The 18,103-nt window shown below is 35.6% G+C and overlaps 1 protein-coding gene across 4 annotated transcripts in view; it reads left to right on the forward strand.

Annotated features, from left to right (window-relative positions):
- The window catches only part of Eml5 (EMAP like 5), a 190,995-nt gene extending 173,128 nt beyond the window's left edge, over positions 1 to 17,867 (forward strand). Inside the window, exons 32-42 of one of the 4 annotated variants that reach the window (XM_046440696.2) lie at positions 3,885 to 4,058; positions 4,869 to 5,077; positions 7,208 to 7,365; positions 8,838 to 8,952; positions 9,652 to 9,840; positions 9,998 to 10,170; positions 11,366 to 11,528; positions 12,121 to 12,224; positions 13,144 to 13,297; positions 13,914 to 14,014; positions 14,228 to 17,867. In XM_046440696.2, the coding sequence (XP_046296652.1) occupies positions 3,885 to 4,058; positions 4,869 to 5,077; positions 7,208 to 7,365; positions 8,838 to 8,952; positions 9,652 to 9,840; positions 9,998 to 10,170; positions 11,366 to 11,528; positions 12,121 to 12,224; positions 13,144 to 13,297; positions 13,914 to 14,014; positions 14,228 to 14,264 (1,577 nt within the window). In that variant the 3' untranslated portion in view covers positions 14,265 to 17,867. Of the gene's footprint in view, positions 1 to 3,884; positions 4,059 to 4,868; positions 5,078 to 7,207; positions 7,366 to 8,837; positions 8,954 to 9,651; positions 9,841 to 9,997; positions 10,171 to 11,365; positions 11,529 to 12,120; positions 12,225 to 13,143; positions 13,298 to 13,913; positions 14,015 to 14,227 lie in introns of those variants that run through there. The other 3 variants (XM_046440697.2, XM_058577794.1, XM_046440700.2) reach the window with 3 other exon arrangements.
- Positions 17,868 to 18,103: the final 236 nt, after the last annotated feature.

Here is an 18,103-nt window from a genome sequence, read left to right on the forward strand (position 1 = left end):
TTAGAGGTAAAGCCAGCAATCCTCTCTGATGAGTTGGATTTGGGGTAAGATAAAGTGAGGCTAAATACTAATTTTTTGCTTGAGCAGTTAGCTAAATGAGATGGGCGAATACTAGGGGGAAAATGCATTGGGCATGGAGAATTGTCTATATACATAAAGAATGAAGGCAGTTTAGGTACAAATATAAAATGGTAGATTTGGGGATGATAAAATAATGAAACTCCTATCTGATTATGTCATCAACTGAGAGAAGGAAGGGGAGAAGCAGGGGTTGGTTTTAAGAGGAGTGAAGTTTTCAAATAGTTACTTTGGAACGTAGGTCAGTAAACACTTATAGTAGAAAAGATATGGTGGAATTACCCTGAAGACATTAGATGTATTTTCAGTGGACACTAAGGGAATACTTTTATCTCTGACAAAGTTATTTCAGTCCTCCATGACTATATGTGGAACTTAAGAATTTGATACCTTTGATCCTTTAGGCAGGAGAGTTTTCCCTCTGCTTTTGCTTAGTATTTGTTGTGGTAGGTGGGTGTCTATCAGATGGCTTTGTGGGTCTCTGGGTGCCCTCTACAACAGAAAAGGATGTTTATTAGCATGAACAGTGAGGAAGGTGGGTAGTCTCCTGAGTCTCCTGCTTCTGGAGCACTTCCAGGACCCAGGATCCAGGCATGTTCCCTCTTTGCCACTCTGCCAGGCATAGCATCGGCTTCACCAATAAGGCCAGTTGCATTCGTGGTCACTCAAGGGCTGCAGCAGCATTTGAAGTCACATGCTTCCTTGCTTTCATCCAGTGGGAAAGAGGAGTAAAACTCCTTTCAGAACCATCACCTAAAAATCCTTCCTATTACTCTGACCGAGTCATTAGGACACAAACCAAACCTTGTACTAAAAAAAAAAAAACCATGAGGGGCTGGGGATGTGGCTCAAGAGGTAGAGCGCTCGCCTGGCATGCGTGCGTCCCGGGTTCGATCCTCAGCACCACATACAAACAAAGATGTTGTGTCCGCCGAAAAACTAAAAAAATAACAAATATTAAAAAAAAAAAAAAGAAACCATGAGGATACCATGTGCTGATAGGCCCTAACCTGGGTTACTAAAGTAAATCACTGAGGTAGAGAGGTAGGGGTGGGAGGGCTGTTACCACAGTGGGTTCAGACTTATGGGAGGAGCATGCCACTTCCCTGGAGTCACTTGGAGTCAGTACACTTAAAGGGCCCTTGTTTTAAAATACAGTTTTTATTACACTGTATCACAGGCAAACTAGGAGGTAGAGAAAGAATATTCTTTAAAATTTTCATTCGTATGAGATCCAGCTAGTAATTTAAAAGGACCCTTGGGGAGCTGGGGATATATCTCAGTTGCCAGAGTGCTTGCCTTGCATGCATGCATAAGTCCCTAGGTTCAATCCCTGGCACTCCAAAAAAAAAAGATTCTTAGGGTATCTCTATACAGGAAATTAATAGTCAAAAAATAATTGTAGGGCTGGGGGTGTGGCTCAAGCGGTAGCGCGCTCGCTTGACATGCGCGAGGCGCTGGGTTCGATCCTCAGCACCACATACAAATAAAATAAAGATGTTGTGTCCACCGAAAACTAAAAAATAAATAAATATTTTAAAAAAAATAATTGTAAAAAGTAGTTTAGATTACCATAAAGCTCTAATTAAAATATATATATATATGTGTGTGTGTGTATATATATATTTGAGATTTATTTTTCCAAGACAGCCAGATGAGGTGAAAGAGCAAGAATGGGACCTGAATACTGATGTTAGCACACCTGTGCTGGCTCTGCCTGTGTGTAACAAAGCAAGTTACTGAATTTCTCTGAGCAGAATTCAGAGGAAAACATACCTGGTTGGAAGGTAGGAGTAGAAAGCATGAGATGAGGGGCTGGAGAGAGCCCCGTGGTAGAGCATGTGCTCAGGTGCACAGCACCCTGGGTTCAGAAAGAGATATGCTGCCTGCCATGGCAGATGTGCAGTACCTGAGGACCTTTGGGAAGCGAGGAATAAGCTGGATCTGTTACCTAAGATTGTGAATGACCATTTTTAAATGATAAGAGAAAATAAAATATGCCCAATGAACATAATTTCATCTTCAGTAACATGGGCCCTGAAAATTTATAGTAATCTTAATTTTAAATACTGCTGTTGATGTAGGTTTAGCAGTCTAAATATGCAGCAATTCCATAACATAGAATACCTGTAGGCTTTTAGATTCCTGGTATCAGTTTTTTGCCATCACCTTTAATTTTTTTATATAAAAGTGTGAGAAGCTCAGTAATTCATCTTAAGATTATTTGCTGTTTAAATTTTAGATATATGGAACTTGGCAAATTTTGGTTTGTTTAGAGGCAAAAAAGTTGATATATCTTGAAAATATGTTGCCTATTCTATCACATTTTGGCAGATATAGTATGTGATCTTCCCAGAGGTACTTTTTGTAAGCATATATAAAAATGTTTAATATTTCTCGTTGGCAATATTTATCATTAAATTGTTTAATATTTATCATGTATATAGTGATGTATGATATATATCTATATTTTAGATTTAAGCCATCTAACATGCCTTATTGAGACTCAGTTCAACTATGCCCTAGGTAAACTTTGACTTTTAGTGAATGTGGAACATTTTTAGCCCAGTACTTAAATTATTATAATAAAATTTTCAAACAACCTATTTTATTATTGGCATTTTTATATCTAGTTCTCTATAGTTTTGATATTTTACTGTTACATAAACCTCTCTACTTAATGATACTTATGTTTAAATATCTGATTTAATAAATTTTAACTGCTTTACTTGAATTATCAGATTTAATGTACCATTGTGTTCTATAAATAGCAAATGGTGAAAAATATTATCAGTTTTTTAGATACCAAAATTTCTTTCTGCATCAAATAATTTAATACAACTTGTCTTAATATTTCTGTCTTTTTGCAGTACACATAACATGTATAATTTGAAGAAAATGCACTTAGTTTTTAATTGTTTTACTCAAAGTACATTCATTCTAAGACCGAATTAGCTATAGAGTGTAGTTCAGGAAAAATAATAATACAAAGCTATGGTATTTTAATTTATAAAATACAGAGAAACAAGCTGGGAATGTAATTTAATGGTAGAGTGCTTACCTAGCATGTGTGAGGCTCAATCCTCCGCACTGTAAAAACCAATCTACAAAAACACAAACAAAACAGAACCGGAAGCAACTTTTTAAATAGTAGCAGCACTGCATAGGATGATTAAAGTTTTTTTGTTTTTTTAAAGATTATGAGTTTTATCCTTCCTTAAACTTCTGGGTTTTTAAAAAAATTCTTATAAAGGAATATGTAGCTATCTATATTGTCAAAATTTTCTTTTGAGATTTGTTCAGGTGGTTTTCTAAGTATTGCTTTTCACAACTGTGTCTGCTTTTCATTTCTCTCCCAGGTAACATTGATGCTAAATATATATTTGTATTTAACATATTTATTGTATAAAAATGTGGATAGCTCTCTATATAATTATATAACAATTAAAAATGTGTCTAAAACAGTGCTTTTCCCCCTCTGATGTTGAGAATAAGCCATAAGCTCTAACACTGAACTACATCTCTAGCCCCCAAACATGCCTTATTTTTTGATAAGTTAATATTATGATGGACTGATTTTTGTATAAATGCTATTTTCTCAAAAGTGCAATTGGAAATATAGCCTAAAGAAGTATTCTGGTTTTATTTTGTTTTCCAAAAATTTAATCTTAGTTTGAGCTATTCTTTGTTAAGTATACTCCTTCTTGGGTACATTTTTCCATGTTTCAGAGATGGGTTTATATATTTTAGAAATAGAAACATTTATAACAAGTCAGTTCCAACTTTTGGATTTCATCTTTGTTTAGCCACAGCCCCTTCTATCCACATCTGGGATGCAGTGAGCAAGCAGACTCTATCTATACTAAGATGCTACCATTCAAAGGGAGTGTGTTCGGTCAGCTTCAGTGCTACTGGCAAACTCTTGCTGTCTGTGGGACTAGACCCAGAACATACTATTACCATTTGGAGATGGCAGGAAGGTAGGATAATGTGTGTGAATATGAATTATATATTTAATATTTGCCTTAAGTTGGTGATTGAAACCATTATTCACAATAGCTCTATCCAGTACATGCACACAGTTCGTGGTCCTATAGGTAGGTTTCACTTTAAAAGTCCAGTGAAATTCTAAGTTCACAAAACATAAAATTAATGAAATTATTATTAAAAATTATTAACTGCTGTTCCTTTCAGTAAGAAACTATATATGTATCTTTGCTAATTATTAGTGATTAATTGGTGTTAGAGGACCTTAATAAAGAATAAAAATGTGTGTGTGTGTGTGCGCCTGTGGGTGAGTGTTTGCAGTGCTGTCAGTGCTAGTTAGACAGGTGCTGCATTCCTGACCCATGAAGTATATTTTAAATGATATTGGAAGACCAATAGGATAGTATTACCAAACATACAGGAAAAAGAAAAGAATGTTTCCCAAAATCATTTTATGACCCTTAAATGGTAATGAAGCTCCCTGTAAATACATAACTCAGTTATGGAGTTATAAAGGACTTTCTACCCAAGTAATTATAGTCATGTGATTGCTTGGTAACAGAGCAAGGGCCACAGCCCTCCCTTTTATAAGCATTTTGTTTTTTTAAAATCCATGTATTTTTAACAAATATTTAATTATATAACAATTTAAAATGTATCTAAAACAGTGCCCCCCCCCCCACGTTGAGGATTGATAAGCCATAAGCTCTAACACTGAACTACATCTCTAGCCCCCAAACATGCCTGTTGATTAGCTTGGTTCTTATATTAACTTGGATAATTTCGTTGTATCTTCTTATCAGGTGCCAAGATTGCCAGCAGAGTGGGGCACAACCAACGTATTTTTGTAGCAGAATTCCGACCAGATTCAGATACCCAGTTTGTCTCTGTGGGAGTAAAACATGTGAAATTCTGGACCCTGGCAGGAAGGGCTCTTCTTAGCAAAAAAGGGCTGCTGAACACACTGGAAGATGCCCGGATGCAGACCATGCTCGCTGTCGCATTTGGTGCAGTATGTCTCTTAAAATGTTGTGTAGGGGTGTAATTTTGACTACCAATTTTCTTGCCTGAAATAAGCCACATCAATGTTAATATGGCAGGTAATCTGTTGATGTCCTAATCAGGCATGTATTTCATTTTTCAAAAGTCTGATAGTTTCAGAAATGAGGGAGTGGGAAAGAAAGCTCTTGAGGGAGGATTATGATGAAAATTTGAGTCCTTAGGCTTTTGCTGTTCTCCAAGGCTTTCTCTAGTCTTGTAACTGTCACCATATATATCCTGAAACTTCTGTCTTCCTAACAGTTCTTCACATACCTAAAAATTTGTTAAGAGTAGCCAGGTGCAATGGCACATGCCTGTAATCCCAACTACTCAAAAGGCTGAGGCAGGAGGATCACAAATTCAAGGCCAGCCAGTCTAGGTAACTTAATAAGACAGTCTTAAAATTTTAAAAAATAAAAAGGCGGGCTGGGGATGTGGCTCAAGAGGTAGCGCGCTTGCCTGGCATGCGTGGGGCCCAGGTTCAATCCTCAGCACCACATACAAACAAAGATGTTGTGTCCGCCGAAAACTAAAAAAAATAAATAAATAAAAAATAAATAAAAAGGCTGCGGATGTAGCTCAGAGGTAAAGCCCTTTGATTCAGTCCCTGGTACTGCAAACAAAAAAATTTTTTTTTTTTGTTAGAGTAAAAGAAATATGAGGGGTTGGGTTTTGGCTCAGTGTGCTCACCTAGTACATGTGAGGCCCTGGGTTCAATCCTTAGCACCACATAAAAATAAATAAATAAAATAAAGGTATTGTGTCCAACTACAACTAAAAATAAGTTTTTTTAAAAAAAGGAAAAATTAATCAAGAAGCATGATTTTCAAGTAATTTAAGTTTGGACCTAGGTTTAGGATTTCCTTTGCTTTCTTTCATCTTACATAGTTGCAAGTGTCCTGGGCCAAGAAGGGAGTAGAGAGACAAAAGGAGAAAGCACAGTCTCTGGTTTGACAGAAGAGAGATCAAGAGCCTTCCCTCTTCTCTCCTCACTAGGTCCTACATGGGCCCATGGGTGAATTTATAATCCCCGTCTTTTCTTTAATACCTTACTCTGGCTAGGCTTCTAAAATCCTTTGGTGAAATAAAAACAACAACAAAGCAGATTTCCTTATTATGTGTTTATATAGGTATGAAATTATTTGAAGGAAGGAAAAAATAAGTTTAGAACAATTAACTACACTTATGTTTGGGGGGAAAGGCCACTGAAAATGTTGGTCATGCTATGTCAAGCTCCAATTGAACATTCTGGGCATTCTTAACATTAGATCAGTAGTTTATTTCCAGAAGAAAACCCACACATTTACATGCTTCTGACATTTCATTTGCCCATGTAGATGAACTTCCTTCACTTTTAAAATTCCTCATAGTCAATAAAAAATAAACAAAGATTAAATATTAAGAATAAGTGAGTTTTAATGTATGAAGCAACAGTATAATCAGAATATAACAAAATAAGTTTATGCTCAGTTTAAGCATTTTTAAAATTGTTAAAACATATAAAAACATAAAAGTGGGACATATTTATTTGGCAGAATGTTGAGTCTATGCTAGGAACTATAAAAAGAAAAGGGAAATCATCTCCATGCCCACAGAACTTACATTCTCCTTGCAGACAGGCAGGAATTAGTGCTACTGCTAAAGTGAGTGAAATCATCAGAACTAATAAAGAGTTCTCAAAACCCCCTATGACTGGTACAGATAATAGTTTTATTTTTTAGGGGAAAATGCTTTGCTGAACCTAATAAAAAGTCTTCATTTGCTGTTCCTTTTTTTTTTTTTTTAAATCTGAGGACTTTATTTATTGAGCAGTTGGAAGGAAGCAGTCCAACAATAGAATATAAACTAGAATTACAGCATTTTAGAATTGGAAAGAGAAAACTGTCCAAGGTTACCCCAGCTAAGTGACAGACTGGGAAAGGAAAAGCCATGAGGCAGCTGAGCCTGGAGTTCAGGTTCTGCCTCTTGGGTCCATCTCTCCATCCATACCTTGCACATGCTGAATCACAGATGAAGTAGCATCACACTCACAGATTACATCTGTTTGAACTCTCTTTGCACTTTTGATGAGTTTATCTCCCCCTTCCCCACTCCTTTTCAGAATAACTTGACGTTTACAGGTACCATCAGTGGTGATGTCTGTGTGTGGAAAGATCACATATTGTGTAGAGTTGTGGCCAGAGCTCACAACGGGCCCGTGTTTGCCATGTATACCACCCTGCGAGATGGACTTATTGTGACTGGTGGCAAAGAAAGGCCGTGAGTCCTCTTTCTTTTCACAGCCTCACTGAATACTTGCATTTGTCATCTACCTAGGGTTTTCACAGTTAGGTATTCTTGTTATTTCTAGGCTATGGGTTATCTTCTCTGGCCTTCCTCCTCATACGCTTCAACTATAATGCCTTCTATGTTCCTTCTCTGGATTCTCCTACCTAATCTTAAATCGCTTTTCCCCCCCTTGTAGATAAACCTAAACTCCAATGGTAGATACTTTTTCTTAGGTCTAGATAGGTATTTTTCTTACAGATTAAGAACTTAGTTTGGGCTGGAGTTGTAGCTCAGTGGTAGAGCGCTTGCCTGGCATGTGTGAGGCCCTGGGCTCGATCCTCAGCACCGCATACAAATAAATAAAATAAAAGATCCACTGACAACTAAAAACAAATTAAAAAAAAAAAAAAAAGAACCGAGTTTCCTCAGGACTGTGTGCGTGCATCAGTTATTTGCCTTCCATGTGTGAGGCACTGGGTTTGATCCTCAGCACCACATAAAAATAATTAACATAAAGGTATTGTGTCCATCTACAACTAAAAATTTAAAAATATATATGTAAATGTAAGGAGAAACCTGTTTCTGAATGATTTTCAAATCTCCCAACAGTAACCAGATATATCTACATGTTGGAATGTGACACACAAGCACATTTCACTACAGGAATGGAAAGAACCCACATTCATCGGTTACAAGAACAGAATTTCCTTTTCACCTGAAGAATGAATGTATTGTGGCATGCAGGCACATGTTCTCCTAAGACAAGCAAATTTATCCAACAGAAAACAAAGAAATACATTGTTCAGTTATTCCAAGAGAAAATCTAAAAGTGGACTGTCTTTTACAAATAACTCTACACACTTGTATTTCTCACATCTCCCCATTTTGCACACCACTTCTCACTAGTAGCCTTTGAACTATAGGATGTCTTGATAGTGGTAGGAAAAAAACATGCTTCTTTTTTGGCCCTTAAAAATAAACTCTATAGCAGGGCATGATGGTGTGTACTTATAATCCTAGCAACTCAGGAGGCTAAAGCAAGAGATTCAAAAATTTGAGGCCAGCCTTGGCAATTTAGTGAGACCATCAGCAATTTTATGAGAACCTGTCTCAAAAGACTGGGGATGCAGCTCAATGGTAAGGCGCCCCCAAGTAAATAAGACTATAGTGTATCATCTGTAATCCTATTATCTTGCTTCACGTTTCAATTCCTATGTTAAAAATGGTTTTTCGCTCATCTTAAGTAACATGAAGAGGAAAATGTATGGTGGAAGCTAAACAAGATATGCCAGAGAAAAACGAATAATTCACAAAATTTGCTGAATCCTAAGATTGCCATAGAAATTTATAATAAATTATATAGGGCTTTTTTAGTATTCTACTTAAAATTTAGTATTTGTTATAATGAAAATTATCTATAATAGTTACTAAGATACTTTTGGGGTTTGGTTTTATTTACTTAGGTCAAAAGAAGGAGGAGCAGTTAAACTGTGGGATCAGGAACTGAGACGATGCCGGGCCTTCAGGCTTGAGACAGGACAAGCCACAGACTGTGTTCGTTCCGTGTGCAGAGGCAAAGTAAGATGTTCCTTGACCTGATATGGTGTAGCAGAAAACAGCAGTTTTTACTGATTCTCTCAAATTGTGATTTAATGGACAATATTTAGTAATACATGAGGATGGGTTCACTTGCTAGTTAATCACTCCACTTTGAGTTCCGTAGTTGATGCCAGTGGAGTGCATAAGATGGGAAGCCATTCTGTCTAAACAGGGTTTCCTTTCTTAAATCTGCTAACTGTGGTAGACAGAATTGAAAATCCCTGCTAGTTGACTCATTTTGATTAGACAGCTGTATACACTTTGTAAAAACATACATTCCTATAAAAACTGTGGAGCATGTATGCACTCATTATGCACTCATTAAGTGTATTTATAAATCATATATGTGCATTAACTCATTCTGCTTATTCAAAAATTAGCTAAGCTTATTTATACTTGCTCTTTAAAAATTCCAGTTCTATCTTCCTATATCTCAATGTACTTATACCCCTTTTTGGACATCCTTAGATTATCACAAAGTCACAACTCAGATTATTTAAGAATCTAGGTGGATTCTCATCACATGGACTCAACTATGCACCCCAGCCCAGGGGTCTTGCTGATGTGTGCCTAACACAGAAAAATTCACATGAGCTAACGATGGGCTTGTGACTAAATTAGCTCAAAGCATGTACCTGTTGTGGTACATTACATACATCATTCCCTTTTATGTTTCAGGGCAAGATACTAGTTGGGACAAGGAATGCTGAAATAATTGAAGTTGGAGAGAAAAATGCAGCATGTAATATTTTGGTTAGCGGACATGTGGATGGACCGATCTGGGGGCTAGCAACACATCCTTCCAGGGATTTTTTCCTTTCTGCTGCAGAGGATGGGACAGTGAGACTCTGGGATATTGCTGATAAAGTAGGTACAACTTTTTAAAAAATGTTAGTTTCTAAGAAGTGGAAACCCTAAATTGCTAGTCCTCAGAATTATGTTGAGAATTTTGGGAGGAAATTGGCTAAATTTATTAGTATTTCATTTAACTTGGTCTTCTGTGTCTGTTTTGCTTCTTATACAGAAGATGTTAAACAAAGTGAATTTGGGACATGCTGCTCGTACTGTGTGTTATAGCCCTGAAGGGGACATGGTGGCTATTGGAATGAAAAATGGAGAATTTATTATTTTACTTGTGAGCTCTCTAAAAATATGGGGAAAGAAGAGAGATAGACGATGTGCAATCCATGATATCAGGTTAGTTGACAAATGGAATAGAATTTTTAGTAATTGGGCCCAACTTGCAAAAAACCTTATCTACACCTTCAAAAAAGGCCATATGACTTATAGCATTCTATGTAAATTGTATGCTAAAATGTGGCCACTTATATACATAATTCTCTTTGCAATGTTAAATCCATGGGGCACCAACCAATGCTTTATAATACGAAGTACTAGGTAATGTTAGTGTCACACTAAACATGTACAGCAAATTCATTATGAACTCTCACTCTTAATAGAGTCACCTGCCCTTTAGAAGTTTGAGTTATAACCCCAAACATAGCTTCTCTTACTATCAGTTAGGCTTCACAGATTATCCTCTGTGACCTTTCCCTTCATGTTTCTCCTTTGTTGCACTTTGAGCCTTGAGATATGTTCTCTGGATTCCCATTTCTTGTTCATTCAGTCTTGTTCATTCAGTCTGTCAGCACTGAACACCTATCAGGTTCCAGAATGGGAATTAAACATTTTTTTTTGAAATTTTAATTTTCAGTGCTTAAGCTTATTTAACTGAGCTGCCACTTCACTGGGCACTTCTCTGTGATCAGTAGATAAAATTATTGCATCTGTCAAAGTGTGCTTTCTTCACCAGTAAAATCCTTTCATAAATGAAACCTGCTCAGAACTTTAGTGTGTAAAAACAGTAAAAGTGGCTTTCCTTGCCCCTACATGTCCCTAACTTATCTCAACAAGACTCATAGAACATTCTCAGACTGTCTCAGGCTGTCTCCCATGTTTACCAGGCAAATTGTATTCACTTTGCTTTTAACACAAGTTTTTCCAAGCTTCAACTAGTCACTTCATCTCAACAAGCTGAAGCAAGTTGAGCTGGACAATGTTCTTAAAGCAGCTTTAAGACATCATTTTTCCAGCTGAAGGAATCCTATCTTAGTGAATTATATTAATAATTATGGAATGGTAATGGATTTTTTAAAAGATATTTTAAAAGTAATTGGGTGATAACAATAGAATATTCAAATGAAATGTAAAACTTTCTTATTTCATTTAACAAATACAGTCGCCATATACATGATCAGTTGTGTCAGACAAACTTGAAACCGTATCACAAACTTACTTTCAAGAGCTAGAAAGGAAATTTCTTAAATATTTAAATATTTAAACTATTTCTTATGATCTAATGTATTTTTTTTACATTATGTTATATATTCAGGTTTAGTCCAGATTCCCGATATCTGGCAGTTGGTTCTAGTGAGAACTCAGTGGATTTTTATGACCTAACATTGGGCCCCACCCTTAACAGAATCAGCTATTGCAAAGACATCCCAAGCTTTGTCATTCAAATGGACTTCTCTGCAGATAGCAGATATCTCCAGGTATGGCACCTAATACCATATACCCAGTTTACAAGGTTATTTCTGCTTTTACGTTGAATGCATTTAAAGCAGAGTTCCACGGCTTCTCAGCTCTTGCCTTTTGTTACCACTCATCATTTTTGCATTACAAATCTGTAATACCCCATTCTTTTTTAAAAATAAATTTCACTCTATTTAAGGTACACAACATGTTATGGAATACATATTTATAGACAGTGTTGCTATATGAAAGTAAAAGTCACTATAGTGAAGAAAATTAACATATTCATCATCTCAGAAACCCATTTCTCTTTTTGTGGCAAGACTGGCTAAATCTACTTATTTAGCATGAGTATCAAATACAATACAATTTTACTACCTGTAGTTCTCATGTTGCACTTTGAGCCTTGAGATATGTTCATCCTACACATCTACTACTCTGGCCTACATTCTCTCCATTTCCTTCCCACTTACCCTTTTCCCCATAGTGACTTTGGCATTCTTCACATTAAAATATGTAAAACAAAGTAGCAATTTGCCAGTGTTCTATAAACCCCTTGTGGATTTTGCCTTCACCTAATGGGATTCTCGTCTCACTTTACTTTGACAAAAGGTCTCTAGTGGTTGCTATAAACGGCTTGTCTATGAAGTGCCTTCAGGAAAACATCTTTTGGATCATGCTGCCATTGACAGAATTACTTGGGCTACATGGACTAGGTAAATACTGCATGAAAGGGCAGCAGCAACTTTTTAGGTAACTTGGAAAATCCTGTTTCTGAATAGTTAAGAGCCATTCCACAAGGGAATAGTAATTGAGTTCCATGTTTCTGTTACCATATCTTGAACTCTTAGGAAAATAATTTTATGTTCATGCTGCATCCCTTTGAATTGAACATATTTACGTGCTTTATCAGTCTCCATGATTTACCAAGTTCTTATAAAGAAATTTTTTTAAAAATCGAAGTTATGATTTTTAAAATGCCCTGATATGTTCCTGAACATTTAAAGACAGGTGCAAAGGTGCATACCTATAATCCCAGTGATTTGGGAGGATCTCAAGTCTAAGCCAGTCTAGGCAACTCAACAAAAACCCTGCCTCAAAAAAAATTTTTTTTGAAGGGTCAAGGGATATATCTAGCTTCAATTCTTGGTACAACAAATACAAAAATCTTTTTTAAAATTAAAACAGGCAATAAAAATATATGTTAGGTGCTATTAAGTAATGTAGTAGTAATATTCTACTCAAAGGAATGTTACACTAGCGTTGTTAGAAATGAAGCTTATCTATTTGATAAATTTGCTGACGGTATGACAGGTCACCAGGAGCATCCATCCTTTTGGTCAATGAAAAAATGACAAATTCCTATAGCATAGATATCACTTTTAATTTGAAAAATAATTCAGTCAGCTTTCCTAAAGTATTAACTGGGTTTTTAAAAGGATAATTTCAAAAACCCTTATTATATTATAGAACTTCAATTTTTAAAAGGTAGGAGTTAACATCCAGATGAAATCCAGTCCTCCAACCTGCCTTATTTTATTTTAAATGACAGGATAATATACAGACTGATAAGGATTGTTTTCAGGATAGTGAATCCATCTGTGTTTACTCTGTGGATGTTCTTTTTCTCTCTAGTATTCTAGGAGATGAAGTTATGGGAATCTGGTCCAGGCATGCCGAGAAAGCCGATGTCAACTGTGCCTGTGTATCTCATTCAGGAATCAGCCTTGTAACAGGAGATGACTTTGGCATGGTTAAATTATTTGACTTCCCATGTCCGGAAAAATTTGTAAGTTTTTTTTGTTTAGTATTTCTATCATTTTACAAATAGCTTAGATGTGATCATTCGTACTTTTTCGGAAATATTCAAATGTTTGGACTCGACTTTTAAAAGCATATTTCAAATGTTTCATACTTTCAAATTTTTGCACCCTTTTTTCAAGTCTCCTAAATCCATTACCACAAATGAAAGCAAATAAAATAAATGTCAGGCTGGGATAGTGGCTCAGTGGCAGAGCTCTTGCTTAGCGTATGTGAGGCATTGGATTAAATTCTCAGCACCAATATAAATAAATAAAATAAATGTCCATCAACAACTAAAAAGGTCTCCCTCCAATAATACCTCTGATATCTTTTTAGCAAACCTTTAAAAGTCAGTTATCAAATTTCCAATGCTTTTCTTAAAATCTTTCAGAGACCTGAAGACATCTGACTGCCCAGATAACCTGGTTTGTGTTAAGTATAGATCTGTTACTGTCTCTGAAAGAAAATTTTAATCATTGGGTGTGGTCCTAACTCCCTTCTCTCTCCATAGTTCTTGTGATTAAAAGTTTATGGTTCCTAATAACAACTTTTAATTTTTGTTAAATAAAATGTTCTGAGTTTTGTCTGTCATTGTTCTTTAGGCAAAGCACAAAAGGTTCTTGGGTCACTCACCCCATGTGACAAATATTCGATTTACCAATGGCGATCGACATGTTATCAGCGCTGGAGGTGATGATTGCAGGTCAGTAGCTTTCTTAGTCCAAGAAGAGCAGACTATCTTTTTACTATTTAATATAAAACTTCTGTAAGCTCTGGTTAATAAATTTAACATTTTCTAAAGGTAGTATATATATACTTATGCAAATACAGAATAAAGAGTTAATGGGAAATACAAACTTCTGAAAATCTAGAAATGTAATGAACTCCCTTACATTTTTTTTTTTTCTGATTGCAGTTTATTTGTCTGGAAATGTGTACATATGCCTCACTGAAAGAATGGATGTTGGGAAGACAACACATATTAACAGTCTTTAGAGATCAGAATTACAAAGAAGAAAAACAACCAAAACCAAACTCTGCATGGTCAAGTGGTGCTAACTGCAGACTAACAGGGAGAGATGCCCAGAATCATCAAGACTAGTAGAAGATTGCTAAGTTCAAAACATTTGCTATACACACTGTCCATAATTCATTTACTGCCAGATAATTACATTGAAGGAAGGATTGAATACTCGTTGATAAAAGCCACCCCATTATTATTGAGGAGTGCAATTTTGGCAAACCTGTTGGGGAGATGTAGGGTACAGCACTCCTCAAAAGACTCCAAAATGTAAAAACCCAACTCGGAAAATTTTCATCTTCCTTTTAGGAAAACTATTTCTTTTTTTTTTTTCCAATTAAGTATTTTATTCTTGCATTTCCATTTAGAAAGGAAAAGCCACCTCACCCTAATAGAACAGTTTTCAAAAGGCAAACATTTTCCCTATGGAAACAAACACAAGTTTTCCTGGAGAATGTTTCTCATACATTAATAACTATAAGGACATTTCTCCTTGTAGTTTGAATTGAGGAACAAATCCAAAGTTAGTAGTGTATGACTTGCTATATTTTCACTTCTAAGCTGTCAAATCTTTTTGTTTAAAAGCCATCTCTATATTTGAAATTTTAAGATTATAGCCTCATTATTAGGAAGGCAGTATGATGAACAATCATTTCCAGTGGTCTACAGTTTTGGGGTATTTTTTAAGGTTTTCAGATAACAATAGTATTTAAGTGGAAGAAAGCACTGCATATTAAACATTTGATTAACATTAAATTCACACAAACATAATTTAATAATTATTGGTATAAAACTTTTATAGCTTTTTCTATTGGGAAAATTTTAGTTAGACATATTGCCACCCCTCCATCAGCTAATTTCCAAAATATATGAACCTAGGTCCATTTGAAAACTTGTCAGAATCCCTTCTTAGTGGATTGAGGTTGAACTTTTAGATCCACAGTCCTTTTCACTTTAAATGCTGCCAAAGATCAGTAATCACTGTTCAGGAATTTGCTGTTTTAGTCTATCTACTGATTCTTGAAGACTGAAAATTAAATAGAGTGCTGCTTAAAAATATATTTTTCTAAATGTAAAGAAGTTAAAGATGTACTACTGGTCCTATAAATTTTTAATTTACTGTTATTTTCTTTTATAGTATAATAGGTAATAGAAACCCTTAGATTTCTGGGATTCCTAGTTTAGTTTGGTAATACATAATGAAGATTCCCAATATCTATTTTCTGTGGCCAACACTGGGAATACTAAAATGACTAAATTACATCACAGAAAGCCTAATCAGTGATTGAACCTGGTCAGTTTTAAAAGTAAAATAGCTGTCTCTCAAGGGTTGAATGAGGGATTAAAGAAACTTGACACATAGACTATATTCTGTCATTATTCACAATAAAAGATTGTCCTAGCTGGGTGTGGTAGCACATATCTGTAAATCCCAGTGATTTGGGAGGATGAGGCAGGAGGATTGCAAGTTTTGAGGTCAGCTTCAGCAACTTAGACCCCGTCTCAAAGGCTGGGGATGTGGCTCAGTGGTTAAGCATCCCACGCTGGGTTCAATTCCCAGTACCAAAAAATAAATAAATAAAATTTCCCTAAACCAAGGATAGTGGTATACAACTCCAATGCAAGCTACTGAGGAGACTGAGGCAGGAGGATCACAAGTCCAAGGCCAGCCTGGGAAACTCAAAACCCCATCTCAAAATTAAAAAATAAATAAATAAGGTTGTGGGGGTATTGCTCAGTGGAAGCAGTGCTTACCTAGCGTGCACAAGGCCTTGGGGGTTACATCCCCAGTACCACAAAAGAAAGGGGGGCGGGATTTCCTAAATTAAACAAAACTTCATATTAATTCTATTCAACATATTTTATGAAGAAATTAAAGGAAAAGGCATCCGGGGCCAACCTCACGTAAAAAGAAAATTACTGCAAATTTGAGCCTGTTGTAGTTTTAAATTTTCATTATTAAGTGTGTCGTTTTGAGGAAGACAAAAATTTCAATTCCATCACAATATAGTCAAACTATATTCTTAAGGAAGTAATCTATATAGCACAAACTGCTTCCATTGCATTTTTGTCCATCAAAGTGACTAACCTGGTAAGTCAGCCTTAATCACTTAATCACTGCTATGGCAGTTTCCTGACTGAAGGTCACCTTGACTTAAGTGGGCATCTTACCACCTTGCTGTATTAGCCATCAACTAAGGGAAGGTGTAACATGACCACATAAAATCTGCCCTATATTTTTTTAGCCTAGAGAATTATTTTTGTGTGCAGCATTTATGCTCCTGAATTTACAACTTGAGACTGGTGGCCACTGTAGTCCCAATTCTTTTATGTCTATACATGCATGCCAAAGCACATCACACACTTTGGTATTATTTACTTCATTATCACCAACCATCTTCATCCCCCTTCTGTTTTTATAGTGGTTCATTTTAGACTCTGTTAGACCAACCAACAAATATTTTAGGGTCAATTTTAAGCTGCCCACAAACTGAAAGATAAATATTAAAACAATCAGATTTTAGCATGTTATTTCCATGTAAAAGATTTACGCTAAACCACTTAAGCCCTTGTTCTAATGGAACTATGAAAACTAGAAACCATTTATAAATGATAGTTTAAATAAATCATTTAAAAACAAATTTCTTCTGCAGAGATGCAAAGCATCAACACTGAAATGAACAAATGCCTTAAATTCAGTGGAGCACTCTGAGAATGAAGGGGACTGTCACCTCACCTAGCCTAGCACAGTGGTTGTACCGCCCTTGTGTGCTTTGTTCTTTCAGTGTTTCAAGTCTTCATTTTGGGATCTCCACAGCCAAGTGCAGCTCACCAAATGGTTTAACAACTAGTTGTTTCTTCTCCCAATGGAAAAACCAATGATCACAACAGTAGAAGCCTGGCTTTATGATCTTAAAATGCTTTTTATAGATGTGGGTTTATTATCCATCCTTCAAGAATATGACTAAGTCAATCTTTTTTTTTTAAACAGTTAATTTGGTCCTGAAAACATCTGAATCTTTATTATCCCATCTGCATTAATTCACTCTTTACTAACCACTTTTTAAGATTTAATTTTTAAAAACACTACTATACATCAATAAAATCAATTATCTGTTTGTTATTTAATTCTAAAGCATTGGACACATCTTGCCTTAACAATTTTAAAAACCACACACAAAACTCAATAAATACAGTAGGCCAAAAGTTTCATCCTGTCTTGCAGTTTACCCATCTGATCTCTGTAATTATATAGCTCTGTCATTTAAAAATATGACTTAAATCTAATTTTTACATTTCAAAAATGATCTTCAGTAGTAACCAAGTGTATTTTCTGTGGAGTTATTTCTGAGAATGTTATTTTTCAGAATGTGGGAATATATATTTATAATCTGTTTAAAAGTTTGTTTTCTCTGATCCTAATGTATATACTTGTAAAAATTTTTGTATATTTTGTGACAATGTAGTTCCCCAAAAAGTTTATTTAAAAAGTATGTTAATAGTAAATGAAAGTATTTTAAAGGAATTGTTCATATTTTTTGCACTTGTCATTCCAATTGCTTTCTTGTTTATGCCCATCCCACTCCTTTCACAGAAGGCAAGGGACATAGGGACCACTGCACCAAAGTGGCACTCAAACTCAGAGGCCTGTACTACCATGTTTTTCTAACTAAATTCTTTTAAAAATTAAAACAGATTTGAGTGACTATTTTAAGCTGCCTCAATACTTTTGGCCACTCCTGTTTTCATGGTGGACTACAAACATCATAT

Source organism: Marmota monax, unplaced genomic scaffold (genome assembly GCF_021218885.2).
Source record: "Marmota monax isolate L192 unplaced genomic scaffold, Marmota_monax_Labrador192_F-V1.1 WCK01_AAM20220418_F8-fsc00017, whole genome shotgun sequence".
Lineage (NCBI taxonomy): Eukaryota > Metazoa > Chordata > Mammalia > Rodentia > Sciuridae > Marmota > Marmota monax.